Source organism: Eutrigla gurnardus (genome assembly GCF_963514095.1).
Source record: "Eutrigla gurnardus genome assembly, chromosome: 5".
NCBI classification, from domain to species: Eukaryota; Metazoa; Chordata; class Actinopteri; order Perciformes; family Triglidae; genus Eutrigla; species Eutrigla gurnardus.
The window spans coordinates 26,730,646-26,754,826 of record NC_139919.1 but is presented as its reverse complement, the minus strand read 5'-3'; the positions used below and the strand labels follow the sequence as shown (position 1 = coordinate 26,754,826).

General features: G+C 46.9%; 2 protein-coding genes across 3 annotated transcripts; one reads left to right on the top strand and one right to left on the bottom strand.

Annotated features, from left to right (window-relative positions):
• Positions 1-3,377, top strand: gabrp (gamma-aminobutyric acid type A receptor subunit pi). Its single transcript, XM_084009407.1, has 8 exons — positions 1-91; positions 194-261; positions 347-564; positions 1,086-1,168; positions 1,373-1,510; positions 1,618-1,770; positions 2,322-2,515; positions 2,600-3,377. Exons 1-8 carry the CDS (start codon positions 52-54, stop codon positions 2,936-2,938), a joined length of 1,233 nt encoding a protein of 410 aa, XP_083865533.1. The 5' UTR covers positions 1-51; the 3' UTR covers positions 2,939-3,377.
• A 59-nt stretch (positions 3,378-3,436) lies between these two features.
• On the bottom strand, positions 3,437-24,120 carry afap1l1a (actin filament associated protein 1-like 1a). 2 transcript variants are annotated; one of them, XM_084009167.1, is made up of 19 exons: positions 23,976-24,120; positions 10,317-10,442; positions 10,152-10,235; positions 9,984-10,063; positions 9,427-9,562; positions 9,241-9,336; positions 8,936-9,150; positions 8,687-8,866; positions 8,459-8,542; positions 7,902-7,977; positions 7,662-7,781; positions 7,371-7,582; positions 7,137-7,282; positions 6,954-7,026; positions 6,401-6,515; positions 5,160-5,327; positions 4,748-4,923; positions 4,540-4,662; positions 3,437-4,107 (listed from the first exon to the last, which is right to left on the bottom strand). In XM_084009167.1, exons 1-19 carry the CDS (start codon positions 23,995-23,997, stop codon positions 4,081-4,083), a joined length of 2,259 nt encoding a protein of 752 aa, XP_083865293.1. In that variant the 5' UTR covers positions 23,998-24,120; the 3' UTR covers positions 3,437-4,080. The 2 variants fall into 2 exon arrangements, with proteins under 2 accessions (XP_083865293.1, XP_083865292.1); XM_084009166.1 differs by lacking the exon at positions 23,976-24,120 and adding an exon at positions 13,322-13,520.
• Positions 24,121-24,181: the final 61 nt, after the last annotated feature.

The following is a 24,181-nucleotide window of genomic DNA, read 5'->3' as shown; positions in this document are numbered from 1 at the left end:
CCCTGGGGAGACTGGAACGCGTCCCAGCTCCAGCCGACGATCCAGAAGCTGATGAAAGGCTACAACCGCTACCTGAGACCCAACTTCAATGGTAAGAGAGGGCTGGTTTTTAGCTCATTTAGTGGAGTTTGATGCAGAAAGTGAACATGTGCGTGTCTCATACCTGAAAACACTTTTTATTTTTTACTCCCAGAGGGTCCAGTGGAGATCGGCATGAGTCTCGACATCGCCAGCATCGATGCCATCTCTGAAATCAACATGGTGCGTAACTTTAACTTTGTTGAATGCACGAGAGCGCGCGTAATTTGGAAACGAAAAGTTTTGTGTTTAATTTTTATTTTTTTAGGACTACACGGCGACCATCTTCCTCCGCCAGCGCTGGCGCGACTCCAGGCTCGTGTTCCCGGGGAACGAGAGCGTCAGCGTGGACGGACGCCTCGTGTCGCTGCTGTGGATCCCGGACACGTTCATCCCGGACTCCAAGCGCTCCTTCCTGCACGACGTCACGGTGGAGAACCGCCTCATACGCATCTTCAGCAACGGCACGGTCCTCTACGCGCTACGGTAGCCGCAGGGGTCAAACCTTCATGTATTTGACGTGTTCACTGTGACATTTAAAGGGTTGCACCCACGATAAAAAATTAATGGAGGAGGATGAATGGAGGAAAACCTACTCGAGCATGCTGTTTTCATGAGTTGGCCCTGGGTTCTGCTAAAAAAAAAAAAGGAAATAAAGAAAAACAAATTATGCATCATCACTAGATTTCTATATTTTTCGAGGCCTTCAAACTGTGTCAAGTGGTTTGAAGGCATATGTGTCACGTCACACTGATACAGGACGTTACTGTGACGGGAGCGCTTCACAGGATGTTCCTTTTTTTATTATGAGGAGCAAATTCTGATTCATAACCGTCTGATTTTAATGCAGCTGACTGAACATTGCATTACGTTAGATCTATGTTGTCCATGTATGTCAAGCACAAATATGCTTGCTTGCTTTCCCTATGTAATTAGTATATTTTTGCTATAAACCTGAACACGAACATGCTGATTTCCTAACGATCTTGCTATGAATCCCACGACAGCATCACGGCTACCATCGCCTGCAACATGGACCTGACCAAGTACCCCATGGACCGGCAGGTGTGCACCCTGCAGCTGGAGAGCTGTGAGTACCCGTGAACCTCCGAGCATTGTGTATGTGGACACGCGTCATTTTCATCATCATCACCACCATCATCATCACCATCGTCATCGTCAGTGGAGTGAGTATTAAACTGAAGAGGCAATAATCTCCTAAGGGGTCGGATTCATCCAGTCTTAATGTGTGTGTGTGTGTGTGTGTGTGTGTGTGTGTGTGTGTGTGTGTCAGGGGGCTACAACCTGCACGACGTGGTCTTCTACTGGACCCGAGGGAACGATTCGGTGAAGGGTCTGGACATTCTGCGGCTGGCCCAGTACAGCATCGAGAGCTACTACACATCCGTGTCCGAGGCCGTGTACGAGACGGGTAGGACACTTCAACTCCCAGAATCCTCCCCTCCTGCACGTGGAGTTGTATGCACAAATCGGACACATTACCTTTTAAAATGTGCTTTTCTTCATCTTTCTTCACAGGACTTTACCCCAAGCTGGTGTTGCATTTCGCGCTGCGCAGGAACGTCCTCTTCTTCATCCTGGAGACGTACGTCCCCTCCGTCCTGCTGGTGGTCCTCTCCTGGGTCTCCTTCTGGATCAGCCAGTCCTCCGTCCCAGCCAGGACCTGTATTGGTCAGTAGCACACCTTTTACTGTCTATATATGCATCCATTTCAATCACTATTATTAAAAAAATAAATCCCTTATTAAATATTGATCCATTGATTATATATGATCAGACAGACATGCCCATAGCAGAAAAATAGATTTAAGTGTTATATATTTAAACATTATTGCAGCACAAATCAGATTTAAATATATCAGTGGCTCAACCATGACATAACCTAATTAATTACTACCAAATAATAAAAACATTTTTTTACAAATACGAAAATAAAAAATACATAAGAATATGTACATTTATGTAAGTTTTGGATTTTTTAAAATTATGGTTAGAGGTCGAATATATATTTTTTTACTTGTAGAACATAAGACACAACACTCTAATGTCAACTGATTATGAAATCATTAGAACTGTCCTCAATAATATAAAATCAATACATACCTTTTGACGAGGGTTTCTGACCCAAGCAGCCAATTAAATCAAGTCAAATCCAATAATGAGAACCGATACATGGATTAGAGGATCAAACTGATATCTAACATTACACTGTCTTTTTCCAGGAGTGACGACCGTCCTGACGATGACCACGCTGATGATGGGCGCCCGCACCTCCCTGCCCAACGCCAACTGCTTCATCAAGGCCATCGACGTCTACCTGGGCATCTGCTTCACCTTCATCTTCGGCGCCCTGGTGGAGTACGCCTGCGCCCACTTCTACACCATGCAGCACCAGACCGTGGAGGACTTACACCGGGTGAGGGCCAAGACGATCACATTAAATAGGAAGGCAACATGTGAAATGTGTCAGATGATGAACCTGTAACTGTCTGTCCGTCAGGAGCTTCTGAGGGAGTTCAACGAATCCAACGGGAACGGCTCCATCCCCCTCGTCAGCTCCACCCGACCCAAGAAGCAGGCGGCGGCGGCGGCGGCCCCGGCGGCCGAGGAGCTGGCGGAGAGGTCACCGACCGGTGAAACCAGGAACCACGGCGGGTCGAGCGAGAAGGTGTCGGGGCAGGGCTGCGGCCTGTCCTCGGTGAAGGATTCCTCACGCAGGTTGGCGTCCGTCTTCGTCGTGGAGAACCCGCACAACATCGACCGCCACTCTCGCACCGTCTTCCCCGCGGCGTTCCTCTTCGTCAACATCCTCTACTGGCTTTACTATCTCTTCATCTGAGCTCCACGATGTTCATTTTTATTAAAAACCAACCCCGAAGCTGCTCTACCTCCTCATTCGAGACCTGAAAACCAGTTGCCACTGCCTGGATCGTGCAAGCTTTTTATATCACACACATATATAAGAAAAACCTTTGTCCTACAGATGATGAAAAGCAGTCACTTTATTCTTTGTAGCACACAGCTGTATGAACAGCTGGTTTCTCACATATGCACACATAGAAGTGTATCTGTCCATTTACTGACAACACCACGGAACAATGAGGATGAGTCAACTAGTGTAAACAATAGGCTGCCTGAACCGCATCACTCTATATACTGTGTTGCATTGCCTTCATTAAGCTGTAGATGTGTTTTTTTTCATCGTTTGTATGAGATCATATACTGTATATTTACATCACGGCGTATCCTGTGGAATTAAAATGATCAAAATCAGTGACTGAGAATGCAAAGTATTGTATCAAATGTTTAAAAAAATAAATAAATAAAACACACACGGTTGTGAATAAGACACATTTATTATTCCCTTATCCACGCAGGAGAACAGTAAAGTGCAAAAAAAGTTGACCACAGGTTCGGCAGAGACGTTGATTAAATGACGTAGGTCAGAAAAAAGACCATGAGGAGCATTTGACTGTTTTTAAAGGAAGCTGAGTGGATGTAGCATCATCCAGTAGATGGATCTGCTGTGTTGTTGTGATGATGAAGAGAAACAAACAGTATAAAAGTATAAAACATAAAAAAAAGAACAGTAGTCATGGATCACTCTGTACAAGCAGATAAAAAAACATATAAAAAGGCACATTGTGGCTTGAACTGCCTCCACCCTCTTATTTTCCCCAAACGCATCACATGACATTAATAATTAAATCACCGGATGACAACAAGCCTGTGTCACCTTTCAAAACACTTTCCTTTCCTTTCTTTCATCAACTCTCTTCTCTTTCCCGCCACATTTGAATATTTGTCACCGACGACGACGAACACTTGGATACAGACAGCAGTCTCGGGGAGGCCAGGAGAGAAGAGTATATATTCAGTGAGATGTACCTCCACCTAGTGGCTGATTTCGTTCATTACAGTTTACTTCCTCAGTGAAGTCTGTGATGGGGGGGTTTCTCTCCAGTCCTCTCCCTGTTTCTCTTAGGCTGCTTTCTTTGACTCCCATTCCTGTGAAGGTGAAACATATGGAGGTGGTTTTATAAAAAATAATGGAAATAAGAGCATATGATATTCATTTTGTATGATTATAAGTGAAACATACACATAATAAGGAATAAGCTGCACAAAAAAAGCACAAAATTAAATAATTTCAGTTATGCTACGTAATAAATAAATGTGCATACAAAATACATACAAAATCTATGTAGTTGATATGCATCTTGCACTCATTGGCCTCAATCTGGTAGGATCACTTAGTAGGAATACAGCCCAAATTAATATCAAATGGGAAGTGAGAGAATCCCATTTGATCATAACCTCAAAACACAGCACTTAATGGTCAAAAAGTAGAGTGAAACGCTGCCAGCCTCTCTAATGTGGACTGAGAGAAATCTATTAGATGACGACGGACGCTGCCGAGAGACACAGGAAGTGTTTTACCTTGGCCTTCTGCATGACGGTTCCCGTGGAAGCGTAGACGGACAGAGGCCTGCGACGCATCTCTGCAGCGCAGTTCACCGGGAGGGAATCGCTGTAGATGTTCTGGGTCTTTTTGCCGGAGGCCTACGTGATAAAGGAAAGATAAATAAACGATGTGCATGCAGGCAGGTGGAAACGTGAACAGGAGGTCGCAGAGCAACGACTGTACCTTCACCGGGGGTTTAGTCTCGACGGGGGCTCCGAGCGCTCCGCCGGCCAGGCTCTTCTTCAGGTTCTCTTGGACCTGAGTGAACCGGAGCTCCAGGTCCACCCTCTCCGCCTCTTTGGTACGGCAGGCGTCCTCCAGCTGGGACACGCGCTTGTTCAGGGACGACTTCTTCCTCTCTGCAACACACACACATGCGCAGACACACACACACACACACACACACACACACACACACACACACACACACACACACACACACACACACACACACACACACACACACACACACACACACACACACACACACACACACACACACACACACACTATTGTTAATAATTATGATAACTGTTTTTTAATTGTCTCACACACAAGAAACATAGTCCACACTGAGCCTGTTCCGTTGTCTCACCAGAGGCCGTCTTCAGCTCTTCCTTCAGCCCGCTCTTCTCCTTCCGGAGGGTCACCAGGGCGTTCCGGATCCCGTCCCTCTCCCTCTCCAGATCCTCCTTCTCTTTCAGGTAACGCTTGGCATCCTCGTCGGCTCGGGTTTTCCCATACCGCCCGTACTGGTTGGCGTCTGGGGGGGGGGGGGGGGAGAGTGCAAAGGTGAGGAGGTCAAATGTGCAAGGGGTTATGGGAAGGAGAGCAACGTCTCACAGTGATGATTCTGTGTGTTATTATTAACGTCACGGTCCTCGCGTGAAGAGGATGACGCCGCTTCTACAACTCACGTGAACGCGTTTGAAAAATAAGAATTATGGGAGGAAACGACGATATGATGCTTAAAAAAATAAAAAAGATAAACACACACACACACACACTCCTGCAGAGGGAGAGGTCAGGAGGTAAGGCGGCGGATCTAATGCGAGTGTCCAATAAATCTCCGGTTGCATCCTGAAGCTCTCGGCCACGGAGGAGGCCGTCTCTTTGAAGGCGTGAAGGCCGGCGTGGGAGAGGAGCAGCGAGACAGCCGACCACGCCGATATCACGTTCCTCGACTCGGGGCGCTCGTCTACTTTATTTGTACGACGAGAGGGCCGGCTGACACCAACGGGAGAGGAGAGATTATGGACGGAACGTGAGAAGACGACCGAGGCTGAGGGGAATACTGAGCCGGATAGAGGCTCACGTTTTATGACTGGATCGGTACACGTCGGAGAGGATTGGATGATCTCCTGTGAAACACAACTATGTTAAAAAGTGCCATCTGCAATATTCGTTTCCCTGTATTCATATTCATTTTATTTCTAGAGAGACGGATGGAAAGCAGAGAGGGGGGTAAAGCTGAGAAGATGCAGGAGGGAAGCCACTAATCTCAGCCATCTGGTTGGTTTTAAATGACACTCTGTTTATCGATCTGTTGCAACGCCTTTGGCCAGAAATGACTTTCATAAAAAATGTGTGTTCCGGCCGATTGTGTTCTCCTTTGTATTCATTGAACTAAACTGCTCTGCTTTTAGAAATCCCTAAAATGAAAACCAATCTAAGGAAAATTAGCTACATGGAATAACCTTCACAATGCTCTCGGCACAAAACACGTTTCCCACGGTTCGTCTGATGCAGATAACCTCCGTCAAGTGTTTTACGTGATGACCCCGCCCCCTCGGCATCCCTTAGTCGTCTCTTAAACGGGGCACGCCACATACTTACTTGAGCCCGTCCGTTTGAGGGAGACTAAAGGCTTGGCTCTTTCAGAGTCGCTGCTGGAGAAACTTGAGCGCCGCTTCCCTTGATTCCCAGACTGCTGCCTGCGGTTCTCCCCTGACTGGGTGGAGAAGAGATGGAGGGGGGGGTGACAGATGGGGGAAAACGCAGAGAAGGGTGAGGACGGCAACGTCTGTATATAAGGCTAAGCAGTGAACTAATGTGCAGATTTACTGGCTTGACACCAGTGAGGTGTGTGTGTGTGTAGGTGGTGAGAGTGTGTTTAAGTGCATGTCAGCGGGGTTAAGAAAGGAGTTTACAGGCTGTAAAACTGCCATGACCTCTTGCCTTCCTGTCAACAGTTTGATCGCCCTCTTTTGCCCCCCTCTCTCACGCCCACACACTTGATTTTTCTACCAAAAAGCCATCTTTGATAGGAATGTAAGGCTGACTGATACGGAGGGTCATATTCAGACAGCGACAGCTGCACACACACACACACACACACGTGAAGCTTCTAGTGTCGCATCAAACATCAGAAGGTTGAGCTGAATCCCACCTGCATGTCCTCAGTCGGGACCTCGTCGTACGTCCTGGAGTCTGTGTAGGTGCTGCTGGAGGACGTGGCCCACCTGGGACCAGAGAGAAAACGCTGATATTAAACCTGAGCATCGGTCAGTGGCCTTGCTTTGACCTCGTCTGAGCATTCAGACCCCCCCCCCTTCGTCTCCGTCTCACTCACAGGAAGGAATGCCGCGCTGCGTCGCGGATGTTAGCGATGGTGTCCACGTCAACGTAGTCGTAATGCAGAGACTCCGGATCCGTGGCGGAGCCCGTCTCCGCCAGGAGGACGCCGAGCCACCGTCCCAGTTCCTCGGAGCTACTCGCCTACAAGGAGACCAGTACTGGAGAGTCCATTACAAGAGACCAACCCCTTTGAAATTCCATCATTCATAAAATAGAAATGTTTTTTTACCTCCAGAGCAGCCAGCTCTGTGCCGTTCCGCAGGATTCGGATGGCAAAGGGATGTTTGGGTCCGAGACCCGGGACCACGTCGCAGCCGTGGAGAGGGAGTGAAGGCAGGGAGGTCCGAGGGTCTCCTTTGTCATGGTGGAAGTGCAGGGAGCCTCGGCACACGCAGCACCACAGTTCCCGCCACACCTGATTCACCAGCACCAGCACGTAGCCTGCATGGAGGGGAGGGGGAATCAACCTTTCTGAACATCTAAGAGGACTAAAGGAGATCCAACGAGAGGCGGGTCTTACCTTGCCGGGGGTCGGCGTAGGATGTTCGGGGATCTCCCGGCCGAGGGGGCTTCTTCTTGGAGAAGCTGATGATGCGTGTGATTTTACGGCCGGCGGCGAAAGCCCCCCGTTTCACCTTACCTGCATCAAAAACAGAAGGACAGGAACACAAATTTGTCCGAATGTATCTTAATTTAAGATTATTAAAACAATATACAGTATACTACAGTATGGCTTTAGTTTGATTTGCATCCGTCTCACCGTTCTCCCTGGAGGTCTCCAGGGTCGACACACCCACACTGTCGGAGTCGGACGTGTTCCTCTCTGCAGACAACCTCTGAGGACGAAGCACACAAAACACAGGTTTAGACTTCCAACAGCAGAGTCCAAGTCCTGCACAGGATCAGTCTTGATCAGGCTCTTCTACACTTGTCCTCTAAATGATCATAATTGAGACAATTTGTTAACAAGCTTACATGAATCCTTTCATCCTCTCACTTAATAACATACACAGATTTATGTCTTTTTGCGGCCGTTTGGCAGTTTATGTCCCGACAGGTCGGTAGCCTTTAAAAGAGGCCGTGCCTGCTCCGACGCTGACTCACCACCGGCCCTATCATTGCTGCTTTAACACCCAATTACACCACGCACGCCCTCATTGTTCTGCAAGCCAAATACAGGTGTGAATGAGCCGGGGCAATTCTTTAGGAAAATTGATGGTGACAAGACAATTGCTGCTTGCCAGCCAACTTTTCCCTCACATGAGCTGTGAGGATGAAAAACGGCCGGGACGACCCTCCTCTCGCTGCTGCACTTACCTTGTCAAGTTCGTTTTTTCTTGGAATGACGGGCGATGCCGATTCCTCAGGGCCTGCACTCTGACCGCTCACCTCCCTGACAACCTGTAGGGGGTATTTTGCATGCGTCACTCTCGACCACACGCTTCCTATTCAAGTTTTTTCCACATCCTCAAACTTCCAGTGACCCAGATTGACGACCGTGTTTCCGCTCCATGCAAAGCGACCGTGTTTAAACGTGCAGCTCACCCTGAGCCACCGGTGGGCCTGCTCCTTGCTCTGCACCGCCAGCACCAGGGCATCCCCGTTGGGCAAGGTGACGCGGAGCTCGTGGTGCTTCCTCTTGCTGTCTTTGGGCACGTAGACCACCGTGCATTGGGGCAGCAGCAGATCCACGTAGGGGCACGTGTCCTTCGAACTCTTATAGCACTAGAAAGGAGGACACGTTAGGATGCTGCACGTCGAGGAGGTTGCATCCTGAAGGTCGGACTTTCTCACCTGCAGCCGGTTCTCCCGTATGACGGTGAGCTGTTTGGCCCACTGGCCGAAGCGTTTCTTGCGCAGCAGGAAGGCACAGATGCGGCAGTCCCTGGCGGGAGGCATGGAGCTCTCGTCCGAGGGCCACTGGTGAGTGAGTCGGACGCCGGGGCTCCTCTCCTCCTCGTCCTCCTCGTAGGACTCGTAGGAACTGCTCAGAGCGTCCGAGTCGTTGTCTTGGATGGAAACAAAAGAGAATATAACGTTTTATTAGATGAAAAAAAAGGCTTTTAATCTGGTGATTTTTAAATCTGTTCTCATCTCACAGGAGTTCTTGCGATGTGTGTTGATGCAGGTGGGGGGGTAGTTGCTATCAGCATCTTCATAGCCATCTTCTATGGAGTTGGGGGGGCTTGACCTGACTGAAAATGGAAGAAAAAATAAATCCTCACGTTCCATCGTGCGCTTTAAACACGATGGAAACGCTTACAAGCAAGCGGGAAGATGCTGACCTCGTGTGATGATGTACTCGGGCAGCTTGCCAGGACTGAGGGGCACGGCCTCCTCGTAGTACTCCTCGGGGGGAGGCGTGGTGGGCAGGGGGGGAGGGGAGTCGGCCGGGCGCGGGGCCGGGGAGTCTGCACAGCTCTGATGAAAGGGAAACCGCACAAACACAAATCTCAAACTTCCACTTCACAACCATGAAATACTCTTTACTCAGCCTGTGAACTACATCATCAAAGACGTGCAGAGTAAAAAAAACCTCAAAATGATATCCATAAATTAGACACATGGGCTCGGGGCGGGTCCCTGAATCTGAACCCCCCCCCCCCCTACGGCTTGCAGAGTGATGTGCATGTGTGCATGGGAAACCCCCACAACAGGGAACACAATCTCTGTTTTCCTTTGCTTTCGCTCCACAAGTCATTCAGGGGTGTAGAGTTGGATTTGGATGGCGAGTGCTGAAAAGATGGACGCGGCACACAGAAACATAAATCCCCCCCACACATACTGCGTCATATTAACTGACATTTCTGGAACGGAAATGAGCTATAAATTAGCCACATGCCTGTTTTAAAGTGTCCGTTTGTGTGTTCTTGTCTTCTTTCAGATCGTCTGTAACATCCTTTAGGTCTCCAAGCTCGCAGTCTATGAAACGACATATAAACATATATTTAAAACAAAAATAACATGACATTTATACACAGTAGATGAACATTTCACAGCTCAAACTCACCAAATGTCTCAAAGAGGGACTCCACGAAGCTGGTGCCGTTCCTGTACACCGCCGAGTTCATGTAGATGTAGTCTGTTCCTGAAACTGGAGGCACAGAAAGAGACGTTCCACCCTTTAAAATGTGAATTTCATGTTGTTATTATGTGTATTCCTCCTCTCACTCACCTGATGGCTGAATCTGCTGCAGGAGCTTCCACACGGAGGTCTTCTTCTCCTGCGTGGAGGAGCTGAGGTTCTCCTGGTCCAGCATCTTCAGCAGGACTCCCAGCTCACTCACCAACACCTCCATCGCTGCACAGAGAGAGGTCAGAGGTCAGGGGGTGGCGGCACGGGTTCAGGTTATCAGAGCAGGGGGCAAAGGTCAAGACTGACATGTCTAAACAAGCTAAAAGGGGCGAGAGATGCCTGCTTCTCCGTGTCTCTTTCTTTCGCTTTCTGCCTCACAGTTTGTCAGTATCAGCCTGCCAGCTTATCACATGGTCTCCCCCCCCCCCCAGACTAAACAGCAACACAGGCACTGGTGACAGGAAACATGGTTTGCTAATTGCTCATTAAGACGAAAAGTGGAAGTGAAGCTCCCAAAAAGAAGAAGAAAACTTACACGGAACAAGAAACCTGCAAAAAGGGAGCAAAGAAACCCGGTTCTGTCTCAACGCAGCAGCTTTGAAACGTGCTGACTCAGACTGATGGGCACGAACCCAAACTTCACTCAACCGTCGCCCTCGATGCGGCCGCAAAGACCGTACAGATGTTGGCAGAAACACGAGAGTCTGACAAGAATAACCGAAGCCCCCCACTTTACGCTCGCCCCGAAGCGGAACCAAACTCGGAGTCTCGTGGCACCTGATCGTTATCTGACAGCGGAGGGATTCCAAGTCCAGGCCTCGCGGAAAAGCCGAGCTGGCTCAGACAGGCGGACCTCCAGTAATGCGCGTTCTTAAGGGGGGGATCTTCAGGTTCTGTAACACTTTGAGAGCTCGGCTTAAAGCAATATATGACCCGCATCGCCCATGTTGATCTGGTTCCACTCCCTGTTTTCAGAGCACAACTTAAATAAACCATCTCTCTCCCAGGTCTGCAACCCGCTGCTGGGCCTTTAACCGCTTTTCTACCAGAGACAAGCCTACAGAGCGTCTTCCCTCTGTATTTCTCTACCTCTATAATCCTGAGAGTCCTTGTACCCCCCCCTTCCCCATTTCCAGCCGGGCTGCTTCAGACCTGCTGAACCGTGCATCTTGCCGAGGTCAGCCCCGGGTCGGCCGCTGAGCCAGAACAGCCTTTTGTCCGCTTGCCGATCATATGGCAACATGTATGCATGTGTGTTAGATGGGGCGTGTTAGAGGTGAACCTTTGCACCTGTGAACAAACCAGCCCGTTGTGTGAATGTGCCACTTCAGGAGGATATAGAACGTTTTACTCTGACGCAGCAGAAAGTCTGGATGCTCGTTCTGCTCCCACTCCTTAAAGCCAGACATACTTGCCTGAGGTGGGTCTTCCTATGGGCTCCTCTCTTACACTGCAGAGCAACGACGGCTACAGTAGGTGTGTTTGTCGTTACCAGCGGCGTTTCCTTCCATTGTAATGAAAGCCGAGAGGCGGGCACGAGGAGTTAATTCACGCGGGGACCTGGAATGTCTCCTCATTAAGATCTTATTCACCCGAGGGAAATAAGGAAGCGGAGGAAACTCATGAGAGAGTGGGATGTTTTGGAGCGCTGTCACTCTGCCAGACATTCCAGCTGTTTTAGATGCTGGCTGGAGCGCACCGCCGGGCTTCCCCTAACCCCGCGGAAGAGCGGACCGTATCCACAACGTGACTCATTCATGGCAGAGAGAACTCACGCAGTCAGCGTTTAATCGAACCGAACGCAGAAATCAAGGCGTTTGCTTTCGAGGAGTTGAGCTAACTTGTCACTTATAAGAAAAAAAAGATGCTTATTATCCAATTTGATGACAGCGTTATTCCACTGGTGCCACAATGAGGAAAGACTGTCGTTTTTGGCATGCAAGCTACATAAGACCACCCCTTAAATCCTCGGCCTTGCCTTTATAATCAACACCACCCTGCTCACATGAGTTCTCACACATCTAAACCCTTTAAATCTATGTGTGTGTGTGTGTTGTGTGTGTCGTTAAAAGCCAGATAAAACAGATTGTGAGCCCAGCACCTGAGGGAAACCACACACAGGCTCAGAATTTGAGGATTTGCAGCTCAAAGAAGGATTCTACACACAGACGACTTCGGAGTAAAGACGTTGTGACATTGTGGAGGCAGCGCAGGAATGTGTGGAGCCGTTCACAGCAACATTTACGTCCTCACACCGGCCTGACAATGGCTGTTAAACACGGGGCACATTCCTCACCTTGTTAATAGTGCAACTCTGCAAAGTGTGTTTGTGCGAGGGTGCATGTGCAGCGAGGCGGAGGGCCGAGTTTGTTTAACTGTGCAGACCCGGGGCTTGCATTAGCAGACCTTCTGTGCAATGTGTGTGAGGGAGCGAGGGGGAGGGAGGGGAGGCAAGGGGGAGGTGGTGGCGGGGGCGAGCGATGTCAGTGAGTTGAGCACCTGTGCTAACACGTCCAACAAAACCCTGATATGAAGAATAATGTGACCTCAATCGGGTGCACAGGTTTTTTTTTCTCTTCTTCTCCCCTCAAGTCTTCATGCTGAGCTCACTTATCTTCACACACACACACACACACACACACACACACACACACACACACACACACACACACACACACACACACACACACACACACACACACACACACACACACACACACACACACACACACACACACAGTATGTCGAAAGTGACAAAAATTCAGTCATTCTGCAACAACTCTTGTTTCACAATGTTGGCAGACATTCCAGCCAATCACGCAAGAATCTGCATCCCACAAAGAGTCTCTAGTGGCTCAAGAAAATGCAGCGTTTCACTATTTCTGCTGCTCATTTCTCAACAATCCCACATCTCTGCCTTTCTCCGTACTCCAGCGCCGAGTAAACATCACCTGATGGTCCCACGTTCCAGTCCCAAAACACCTTCCAAGTCGTCCGTATACATTTACATATCTTTACAAATCCTCGCGCCTTCCTTTGGCTTCGAGATACCTGCTGTGTTCATATCCTGACGAGCCACAAAAGACTTCCCCTTCAACACTTACCCTCAACGGCGGTGGATGAGAGTCCCACCATTCTCCAAGGTTGAGAGGAACCGCTTCATTCACACACCAGCCGATACCGGAGGAGATATTCCCAGGTCGGAGCCTCCCTGTGTGCTCTGAAGTCTTTGTAGTGGAGGTGAGCTATAGTCTGCCTACTGCTGAATTCACACTCCGTTCACCTCTCCCTTCCTCCCTGTGATCTGTTATCTCCCTACACCTCCCTCCCACTCCGGCTCCCCTCCTTTGGTTTCTTTTTAGAGGTGGGGGTGTGCAGGGAGATTGTGTGAAGCCCTATTGGATCCCCCCCCCCCCCCTCCACTGTAATCCTAGGGATCGGATAGCACCTGGGAAACGGCTTGCTGTGTAAACACACACATGCCGACTAATAGCTAACTCACATTCTTAATTCTTTCACATTCTTTCCCCTCAATATATTATTAACCGTTTAACTAGCTGCACATTAGAGGCTGTCATCCAGATGATGCCAGTGAACTCCCTGACATGCCAGACACAGCGGGGGCATTGTACTGCTTTCTTTACATTAGAGCGCTAACAGGTAAAACAGTACGGGTGAAGCGCCGGCTCAGTTTCATTTCATCACATTAGTTTGAAAATGCAAAAGTGAAAGATACAGGTGAGATTGAGTAAAGGGCTTTCTGGAGTGGAGATGGGGGCAAGTTGAGACTTTTGTCGGAGTTACACGTGGATGACTTGTTGCCTCGAGGCCCGACAAGAAGCGGCACGCCGCCTTCAATCACAAAGAGCACCAAACAAACCCAGCAGCACACGATGACAAACACACAGCCGCGAGCACGGCCGCGCAGAAACTCACGCCCCGCAGACAAAACACACTCCCCCCGAGTGCATTTTTAACTGTATGTCAGCTGCAAGAATGAAAACAGTGAAATCACTGTGAGGTCACTGCATGACATCCATATGGAGAATGTTAAATACACACTTGTTTTGCTCTCACCTACTGACAACTCTTGAAAACATTTCAGGAAATATGTTTATTCACTTTTCTTGCTGAGAGTTAGATGAAAAGATGAACCCCGCTCTCGTGTAGGTATGGTAAATAGCGGGATGGTTAGCTTAGCTTAGCACAAAGACTGGAAGCAGAGGGAAAATGTTAGCCTGGCTCTCTCCAAAGGTAACAAAATAGGCCTAGCAGCACCTTTTAAAGCTTAATAATCAAAAGTTTATATGTGTTTTATGTTCAGCAAAGAAGCCCAGAATAATCACATCATGTCTGCTATAGTCTGACTAACTGAGAATATTCTGATTGAAAGACTACAAATATGGCCAGCCATTCAATTCCAGCTTCCTAAAGTTCTAGATACAGATTTTGGTCAGGGGCAAAAAGTAATTTAGAGACTTAATCTTAAAAAAACAAACAAACAAAAAAAAAAACAGGAACATTTGTGGACAAAGAGACAAAAGGGAAAAGAAATAGATCTGGAGTTTAAGGTGATCTGGAGGAGGAACCCTGAAGAAATACCACTCGACAATGAATGACAGACAAACAAGTCACACTCTGCACATCATACAGAGGATTTCAAAATATACACCTCCAAGGATGTCAGTGAAGACAAATGGGAGAGTGAATTGCCTAATAGTGTAGACAGGAAGGCTCCTCTGCCATCTAATTTGATGCTCGGGCCCGATAGCTTCCCTGAGGCAACGTATTTCCCAACACGTCTCCGAAATCCTCTCTGTGACAAATGCCACCGACACACCCTGCTGGACTTGGTTATGGCCTGACACACCGATCCTCACTGTGACTAAATGTGACCTCTGACCTCTTTAGTAAAGCTGTGGACTCACAGAAGAAGACCACGGATGAAGGGTGGTTAATAATTAACTGTAAGACAACATTAAGGACTTTGCCTGAACAATGCTGCTGTAACTGTAAAAAAAAGAAGTAGCGGCACGTCAGTTAAAGGAGACTAGTCATGGGTTTGAAATGGTATGCACTTCCTGTCCCTCCCCATCATCCCTCCACCTCGTTAGGAAGAGTTTGGAAACGTAGTGTGAACGAATGAAAGCAGATTGGGATATATTTGCATCACGTATTTATATTTTCTTTTGCTAGCATTAGATATTTACACAGTTAACGGCCATATTTGGCGTTAAAATGAGTTAGATAGGGCGTTCCTGAAAAGAGTATGTTGCTGTCTTGAAAGGTCTTGAATAAAATGCTCTCCTGATTTGTTTGTCAGAAAAATATTGGGTTGCAATTGGCTAACCTGTTGTGAAAAGTGAAGTTAAACTTGCATTCTCGCTACTGGCCACCAGGGGACTCCTTGGGTCAGATTGTATCGAAATCTCTAAGAAAGTGACCCTACTTCTCACCTGATTTATCACCTCATTAAACTTTGTAGACATGAGTTTATGATCTAAATCTCTAGTTTCAAGTCTTCTTCAAACTAGCATGATGTTCATTTAGTCAATTATCGTCCATTTAGAGTCAAATATAGCATAAAGCAGGGTATACTTTAGGGCGGGGCTAACTTGTGATTGACAGGTTGCTACCAGGTTTGTCTACTTAGATTACTTAGTAAAGCATCTAGAAAATAAATGCAGATTAACTCTCATCAAGTCCACAATAGAAAACCATTCTAACCACAAAGAGGTAACTGTGGGAAACTCAAACGACGGTACCATCTGCGACTCCGCAAGAGATCAGTATCTAATGAAAACTGCTGGGCTTTTCTTGGAAGTCTCCCCTTCCGTGTTGTCTTTGGACATGTTGGATATACAGCCATCTCCCCAACCTGATCCCACATGAAAGAGCCCTGCAGGTTGAGGACTTGGAGTTGTCCAGACAACAGTGTGGGAGTCTTCCTTAAGGCCAGCTGAACAATATGACCCAGCAACTTTTCTTCGAAAGGAAATGAAAATATTGTCGGGTTTTTGTGTGTGCGTGTTGAAAAAGCACAATCTTATCTGACGTTAAGTGAGTCACAGACGTTTTCCAGTTAGGAGACGACACGGTTTGAATGTTATCTTCCTGCCGTGCGAGGGCCGTACCGCCATCCCGCTCAGTCATCAAAGCCGAGGCTCTGTGTCTTTAAAGTGTCGCTGAACCATAACATTTAGGATAAAAATGTCACATCTGTAGTTAAACACAGACCATCTTACCACACACACGCTCCATATAGATACTGAGGCTCCGACGGCGTCCCACGCTAACAAAAGGTGAGGTAAACCAGATGACCAGATGTGCTTTTTTTTTTTTTTTTAAATTACATTCAGAGCCGTGCCAACACGGCCGTCTCTCACCAGCCCTGTGCCCTATCATGATGAAATCTCCTCCCACACGACTCCTCGGATTCCAGGCATTTCCCAGGTCTGACGGTTCTCCTCTCCCCGGCGCAAAACAAGTCTGGGCATTCGCGAGGCGATATCAGCGGAGGTGAACGGAGACAGTATTGGTTTATCGGGAAGACGAAACCAGTAAGAAGAACTGTGACCTGATGTGTTCGATCACTTCCGGTTTGAGTATGAGGTGGATGAAAACAGCCTATTATGACTTTCTTAAAGCTTCTATCATCCAAATGTTAATATAAAGAATGGTCTACACATGAGTGGAAACATCAAGTCCCTCAGAGAGCGATTTGGAATCTTACTCCGATGCCAACAAAACCCTCCTTCCTGTCCTACGTCAGTTAATGGGCTGACCAGTTGTATGGGGATGCCCCCGTGTGCCCCCCCCCTATAGAGATGGACTTCCTCCCTCTTCTGATGACATCACATATCACCTCCGGCCTTCTGTTTCCTTTTCCTGTCAGCTGACCCCGGCCCCCCAATCTTTTACGGCACCGTCTCTGGTGACCCCGTTCTCAATGCACTGTCTAGATCCTCGGCCAGATAGAATTCAACCTGCCCGCTTCTACAACTTTATTTAAAAAAAGGAGGACAATAGAATGGAGCTTTTTGAATGTGCCATTACTAGAAACCTTTATTTAGCTGCTGCTGTCCATATGAGTGGACATTCTGGACGAATGATAAACAAAAGCACAACGCAAAAGGTTGAGCAGCAGGTTGGGGGGGAGCATGTGGAAAAACTTATTTGGTTTGGAGTCGTAAAGGTGCACAAATTAAGGGAAGAGGGGGGTAAACATGTTCTCCCCACTGTTTTTATAGTCAAGCGAAGAAGCTTCGGGTAATCGTAAAATCCAGCCGGAGTGCCATCCCACAGCCCGCCGTGCACACATGCACAAACACAATACACAACAACACAATACATACACTTATAGATGGAAACGAGAGGCTTTGCATTTCTTCGTTGACACATTCTGTCCTATTTTTTGTTTTTTTCCTGCAGAAATAATTGGCTGGTATTGTTGACTTACAAGAGCGAAACTTTAGCTTTCATGCCGACTTGAAAAACACCACTTCATTTTCTTCAATTAGGCAAAACCCAACACTTTTTGGAGCACGCATTCCACAGCACAATTACTTCCAGCCTTACATCCAAGTTAAGTCTCAGTAAAGCAAAGTCATAGGATGAATCCCCCGCTATACTTCTAGACCCCTATAACAAACGTGCATCCTCACTCCTTCTAATTAAGCCACAAGTCATTAGGCCTCTTAAGCGGCTGGGGCGTCTCCACGGCGACAGAGTGAGAGAATTATGGGTTTGTGCACTCCCACTCACCTGCTTAGGCATTAACTCGCTTTTGAAGGGGCAGCAACGGAGCACAGAGGCTTTTGATGTTCGGAGACACCCACACAGATACCCATGGCTGACACCGCAGTGCATTCTGGGAAGCCCTGGGGATAGCAGGGAGCTGTCATCTCATCCGCGAGAGAGACTCAATGACCCCAGTGTGCTTTTGCATTGCTTTAGTAAGTTTAAACCTGGGGAGAGATTTCATGTTATCGGCTCTAATGGGGCCACAGAAATACTTTCATTGTGTAACAGACATGGAGGAAAACAAGCGATGAGGCATGTTCCCTCTTCCCAAAACACATAGTAATGTAATGATGGGGCATTAGTCCTTTAATTCCCTCTCATCATGTCAAATCCATTGTGCCATCAAATGTGCTTGTTCAGCACTGTGATAGTATTTGGGCGTGGGGCGATACAGGAGACGTTTATTGGGATAATTGTGTGAATTATCAGAGAACATTATTATTTTTTATGTCCTTTATAGGCATAATAAAAGGGAATTTGTTCCATCTGTGACACAAACAAACATGTTTCTTGACTGAATGAAGTGTTTCCAGTATATCACTGCCATTTTAAGTTTTAAACATGTTTATGATTAGGGGGATAAACTCATGATTTGCAATGATTCGGTACATGATTCAACTCGTCCCATGTCTAGTTATACAGAATCTGAACGGGATTTCCCCGTATTTCCCAATTGGCTGATCTTCCCCACAGTGACCCTTAACAGAGGAGGAAAAAAAGAATAAAAGGGTGCAGATGGGTATTAGTCAATAAACAGTAGGGCTATCCAGGTGGCAACTGTTACATCACGGTATTTCACAATATGGACTCAGGTCAAAAGGTCGAAGGGTCACAGAAGTGACCGTGATGGAGGGGATGTCCGTCTGCTCAACCTCTTTTCTCATTTTTCATCTCGGGGCTCTTCATTCAGGTCTGCGATGGTACAGAGGGCTTGACTCAGCCTGCTGCCAGACAAAGGCCCTACAGTGTAGTCGGCATTATTCAGATCCCGTATCTGCCCTGAGTCCTATGAGATCACCGCAATGCTATGTCTCCCTCACAGAAACACATTCACACACTGAGAAAGATGCTATTCTGCAAGTGGAGGCACTGCTTCACTGACGTTGCACAGACGAGGGTAATAAACACAGAATGCATGCACACACACACACACACACACACAGAGAGAAGGGGAGTCACACTTACACAAAAGGGGGAAGAGGAGCTGCTTTGTGTCCATTTGGGGTTTTTCGTGTTAATGGGATTAACAAGGAAGTGGTCCATCGACTTAAAACTAGGACACTCAGAGTCTTCTTACTGATGTCTGAGTCTATATACATTAAAAAGATTTAGTTTTTCTGAATAAATAAGATTATGATCTCAGAATTCTGACAAAAATGTCATCGAAGAAATAAATAAAATCAGATGTCCTCCCAGTGATGATAAGTTCAAACTTTTGCTTTGATATTTTGTAAATTGATTGCGTAAAGACATAACAAGCCTTTATCAAGCGTAAGATTTCTATCAAATGAGCTGAAAAGAAAACAAAACTATGCATCAGTGTGTGTTGACAAGTGTTGAACGTGGGCCAATGTAAACTTTGTAAAATTAACGAGGGTGATGACAGTTACAATTTACTACCTCAGCCTCTTCCAAGAAAACAAGAGCTTTTCCTGCTGGAGAACAGCCCCATATAACGTGCTGCCTTTTGTATGACATCACTAAACACACCTATACTGGTATACCTTCACCTTACAGTGAAGAAACAAATATTTTTAATTCTTATGCATCACAAACATCCTTTTCAGTGAAGAATCTTCCCTAAAATCATAAGGTCCGTCTGCATAAATACGTTTTAAAAAGTAGCAGCATTGCTTCTTACAATGCAATAGTTTTTGTTTTTACTTGACATTGAGCTGGACAGCCTTTTCGAATCCCTCATGTGATGAAATTCAACACGATCGACTTATTGTGGAGCTGCAATAAAATCCTATATTGTCCCATCCATAGCTAATAAATAACGTGGGCGTATCCCCTCAAAATACAATTCTGCACCTGTGTATAAATCATATTTCAGCGCAGAAATGATGAAGTTGTTACGTGACGAAGTAACCCAAACTGTAAAAAAAAGGGACAGCATGTCTTATTCTCACTCTGCGATGTCTCTCCAATAAATCTGAACTGCTTGGGACGTGCACACCCACGCACACCTGCAGGCATCGCCACGTTAACCTCCTGCAACAGAGGAAGACATCATATGTCTACGTGTCACACACACGCACTCTATAGCTGCCCGCCGTTAAATCGCCATAGAAACACTACACACACAGCTGGACAGACAATGCCTGTACACAATGCACACCCACACATCTCAGACGCATGAATCGGGGTGATCTTCTCATCTCACAAGGGTTAAAGAGGGGGATTTCCACTTGGTACGATCAGCCGTGATTTACAGCCTGTGCATGATTATACATACGTAATATAACGTATGTCTGCACACTCACTTTGTGTGTAAAAGCTCTTGAAGTCGAGGCAAACGAAACGAGGGGGACCTACGACGGGATCTCAACGTGTAATTAAAAACGTATACGGAGGGGAGATTCCCTCGTATCTCCTTATTATTATAGCTGGAGTTTTAATTGGCTGAAATAACACGGCGTTTACCAGGCAGAGAGAATAGACAGAAGAGCTCGGCTGGAAACAGATTTACAGTCTAGTGCAGAGATCTTTTCAGACCCCCAAGGCTGATAGTGACCCGGTGGAGGGACCCCCTATTACATATCATATAAATTGTGTTGCTTATTAAACCAGGCCAATAATAACGTGCAGCCTATCGTGCCATGTATAACAGTAGTTTTAATGATGTATGAATAATTGACAGATTCCTATTTTAATGCTATTTTTTATTTCTACATAACAATTTCTTTCATTTATTAAACAAACAGAAATAATTATATTTGCTTAATATAGGTTGTATTCATGTTAAGGTGGATTTTTGGATACAAAAAAAAAAAAAAAAAAAAAAGGGATAAAATAATTTTGGGGACCCCTGCAGTAACTCTGCAGACCCCCTGTTGAAGATCTCTGGTCTAGTGGGACCAAAGGAATCCATCCATCCATCCATTTTCTACCGCTTATCCTGTATTTAGGGTCACGGGGGGGCTGGAGCCGATCCCAGCTGTCATTGGGCGAAGGCAGGACAGGACGCCAGTCTATCACAGGGCCGACATGTAGAGACAGACAACCATTCACACTCACATTCACACCTACGGGACATTTAGAGTCACCAATGAACCTATCCCCATCCTGCATGTCTTTGGACTGTGGGAGGAAGCCGGAGAACCCGGAGAGAACCCACGCTTACACGGGGAGAACATGCAAACTCCACACAGAAGGAACCCGGGCCGACCCGGGAATCGAACCCAGGACCCTCTTGCTGTGAGGCGAGAGTGCTACCCACTACACCACCGTGCAGCCCCAAAGGAATCCAGTCCAGTCATATAGTCCAATCAAAAGGTGCGATTTGGATGTCTAAATAATAGCGCTCACATCAAACTGAACCACAGGATGAATTGTTTTTAAGTTACATTAGCCGACAGTAAACCACTGGAACCGTCCTTTAAGCGTGCTATAAACGTTTAGAGTTACATTCACTACCCCTGTGTTTGCTGTATGAAAACACACTTTGGAGCACACATAATGAGTAACATAACACACAATGAGGTCACTGACCGCTGGCTCGATGACGACAGCAGAATGCATTCTAATTGTGCTCTTTTTGCCCCGCTGGCCCCGAACCCTCTGAAAACCATGTTTTCATTCAACTTCCCAGCAAATCAAATTCGTGTTTGCTCTCAAAAAACATTCCCAGCATGCCAAGATTTGTATCAAGATAAAAAATAAATAAATTGCTACTTGGTTTTCTTTTTGCATGTGAAGCAAACGCACATAGGTTCTCGTTTTTTTTTTTTATAGATTTCCTCGGGAAGCAGAGGAACACAAGTTCTTCCACATGCTCCGAAACGTTCCTGACAATAGCCACGATTCATCAATCCCACCACCGCGATGCGTTTCCGTGGGGACGGCCTCTCCCCTCTCACACCCAGCCGGCGAGCCCACCGTGGAAACAAAACCTTTATTACGCCGCTGCTGCAGCTGGCTCCGATCAAGCACATCGAGAAGCTCATTCAAGCTCATACCTGCCTCTCATCAATCCCTCCACGCTCCATTTGGGAACTTCTCTGCACAATGAGCTCTCGACAGTCCGAAAATGAGCTAAAACCACCTTTTTCTGTAATTAACTGATAAAGTTAAAGCTGCTAATCAGATATCAATATAACTTTACGGTTCTCCACAGCTTTGGGGAGCTTTTTGGCACCTTGTAGCTCATCGTTGATTTTTATGGCCGACAACTTTCCTCCTTTGGTTCACTCATTTCCAAAAAACTGCAAAACAAATCGTCAACGTTTCTAACTTCCGGTTGTGTGACAAGGCATTTATTTGCAGCATCAGCCAAAAAAATGTGACGTCTAATATGTTTCATACACGGCTTGCTTCTAAATATCCAAGAGATGGAGTTGTTAAGCGGAAATATATGATTGGAAATGCATCTTTTTGGACTCTAGCAGCCTTTGAAGGCCATTTCACCCGATTTTCATGAAGAAAAGATAGAAAATCTTCCCCTGTGGCCGCGTTTAGGGCAAATCATGGCAAAGTGATTCAGCAGCAGCAGCCAATCGGGGGATTTGAAGACCATTGTAAACGGCGGCGTGCTCCCCAGGGATCAGCAGCCGTCGCTGTGTGTTTTTCTCCCGTGGTGTTTACACAAACACAATGCTCAGATAGAAAGTCGGTCAAGCAAACTTCCTGTGTGTGTTGAGAGAGACGGGAGTCTGGATAAGACCTTAAAGATACCCCCCTTCTTCTTTAGGCACTCTGTGGAGGCAAATTACTAAATGATGGGCAGGAAAGGCAGAAGTGAAGATTGTTTAAAGAGGCTATTAAAAAAAGTGGATACTGGGAATAAAATAAAGTAGCGTTTGTCTCATTTCCTTTCACCTCGAGTCGAGTAAAAGCATCCATTAAGTTGGATGTTCTAATCACTCTCACATGTTTACCTGCCTGGCGGCCGGCTACAGGTCTGTGGAAACTCCAAATCACAACTTAATATTTGAAATGTTCACCATTGGGTCACCTTGCCATGTTAATGTGGTAATTGTGTGCCAAAAAGGGCCACACAGTTGGGCAAGTGCAATTGTTTCCAGTTACAATGTGGAAAAATGTTTCACCAGGCAGGGAGGTGGGGGGGTAGAACAAACACACCGGGGCGGAAACACATGTTGTATTTCTTGCCATTTCCACACAAAAAAAAAAAGCAGGGCCGGTGTCCGATATCAAACAATGACAACGGAGAAGACCACCTCATCTCCAAACATCTCCACATCCACATGTTTGACTTGACTCAGGATGAGTGAGGTTGACTTTCTGGAACAACAATCAAAGTGTAGATGGAGCAACTTGGTTCCCTGCCTCTCCAAGCAGCTGGAGGGTTTGGGGGGGGAGCAACATTATTTATGTTTAAAGTGCACTACCATTGTGTTTTATGTAGGAGGAGGGGGGTAGAGGGGGAAAGGAAGTGACTGATTCTTGGTTAAAAGTCGCACAGAGAGAATAATGTGAGAATATGGATATTTAGATCATCAATAATCAGCAAAATATTTAAAAAAGTAGGGAGCCTCAGTCTGCAAGCCAAAAGAGAGGGAGGCAGGCAGGGAGGGAGGGAGGAAGGACCCCCCCAACCCAATTTATTGACAGTCCCAAAAGAAGAAAAAAAGACCAATTAACATGAGACAAACATGCATATCTAAATCCACATTTGTAACCCGCACAAAAAGACGTAAAACTCTAAAAATATTCAGCGTGCAATAGTTTTTTTTTCTGCAGCAGTGCTTCAGGTCTGAAAAGTCGACTTACATTTGGTGCCGCTGGCTTCCATTCCGCCCTGATGCGCTCCGCGTCACGCCGAGCTGTGGAGACTCAGCGCGGGTCCATGAGTGAGCGCGTGAAGGCGGCGTGTGGAGCCGCTGACAGATACGGACCCGTCGGTCGGGGACCTGAAGGCTGTTTTTGGGCTGCTGGGTCCTAGCGTGTGTCGGGTTCAATGAGCCGCCTACAGAGCT

Bases quoted from the DNA above. Each gene is read 5' to 3' on its own strand.
- afap1l1a (XM_084009166.1), bottom strand. From the start codon at position 13,352: ATGGTGGGACTCTCATCCACCGCCGTTGAGG. The intron at 8,543-8,686 runs GTGAGCTGCACG...TACCCCCTACAG, and splicing joins AGGCCCACCGGTGGCTCAGG to GTTGTCAGGGAGGTGAGCGG. The intron at 7,978-8,458 runs GTAAGTGCAGCA...CTTCGTCCTCAG, and splicing joins GAAAAAACGAACTTGACAAG to AGGTTGTCTGCAGAGAGGAA.
- gabrp (XM_084009407.1), top strand. From the start codon at position 52: ATGAAAGGCTACAACCGCTACCTGAGACCCAACTTCAATG. The intron at 262-346 runs GTGCGTAACTTT...TTATTTTTTTAG, and splicing joins CCATCTCTGAAATCAACATG to GACTACACGGCGACCATCTT. The intron at 2,516-2,599 runs GTGAGGGCCAAG...TCTGTCCGTCAG, and splicing joins CCGTGGAGGACTTACACCGG to GAGCTTCTGAGGGAGTTCAA.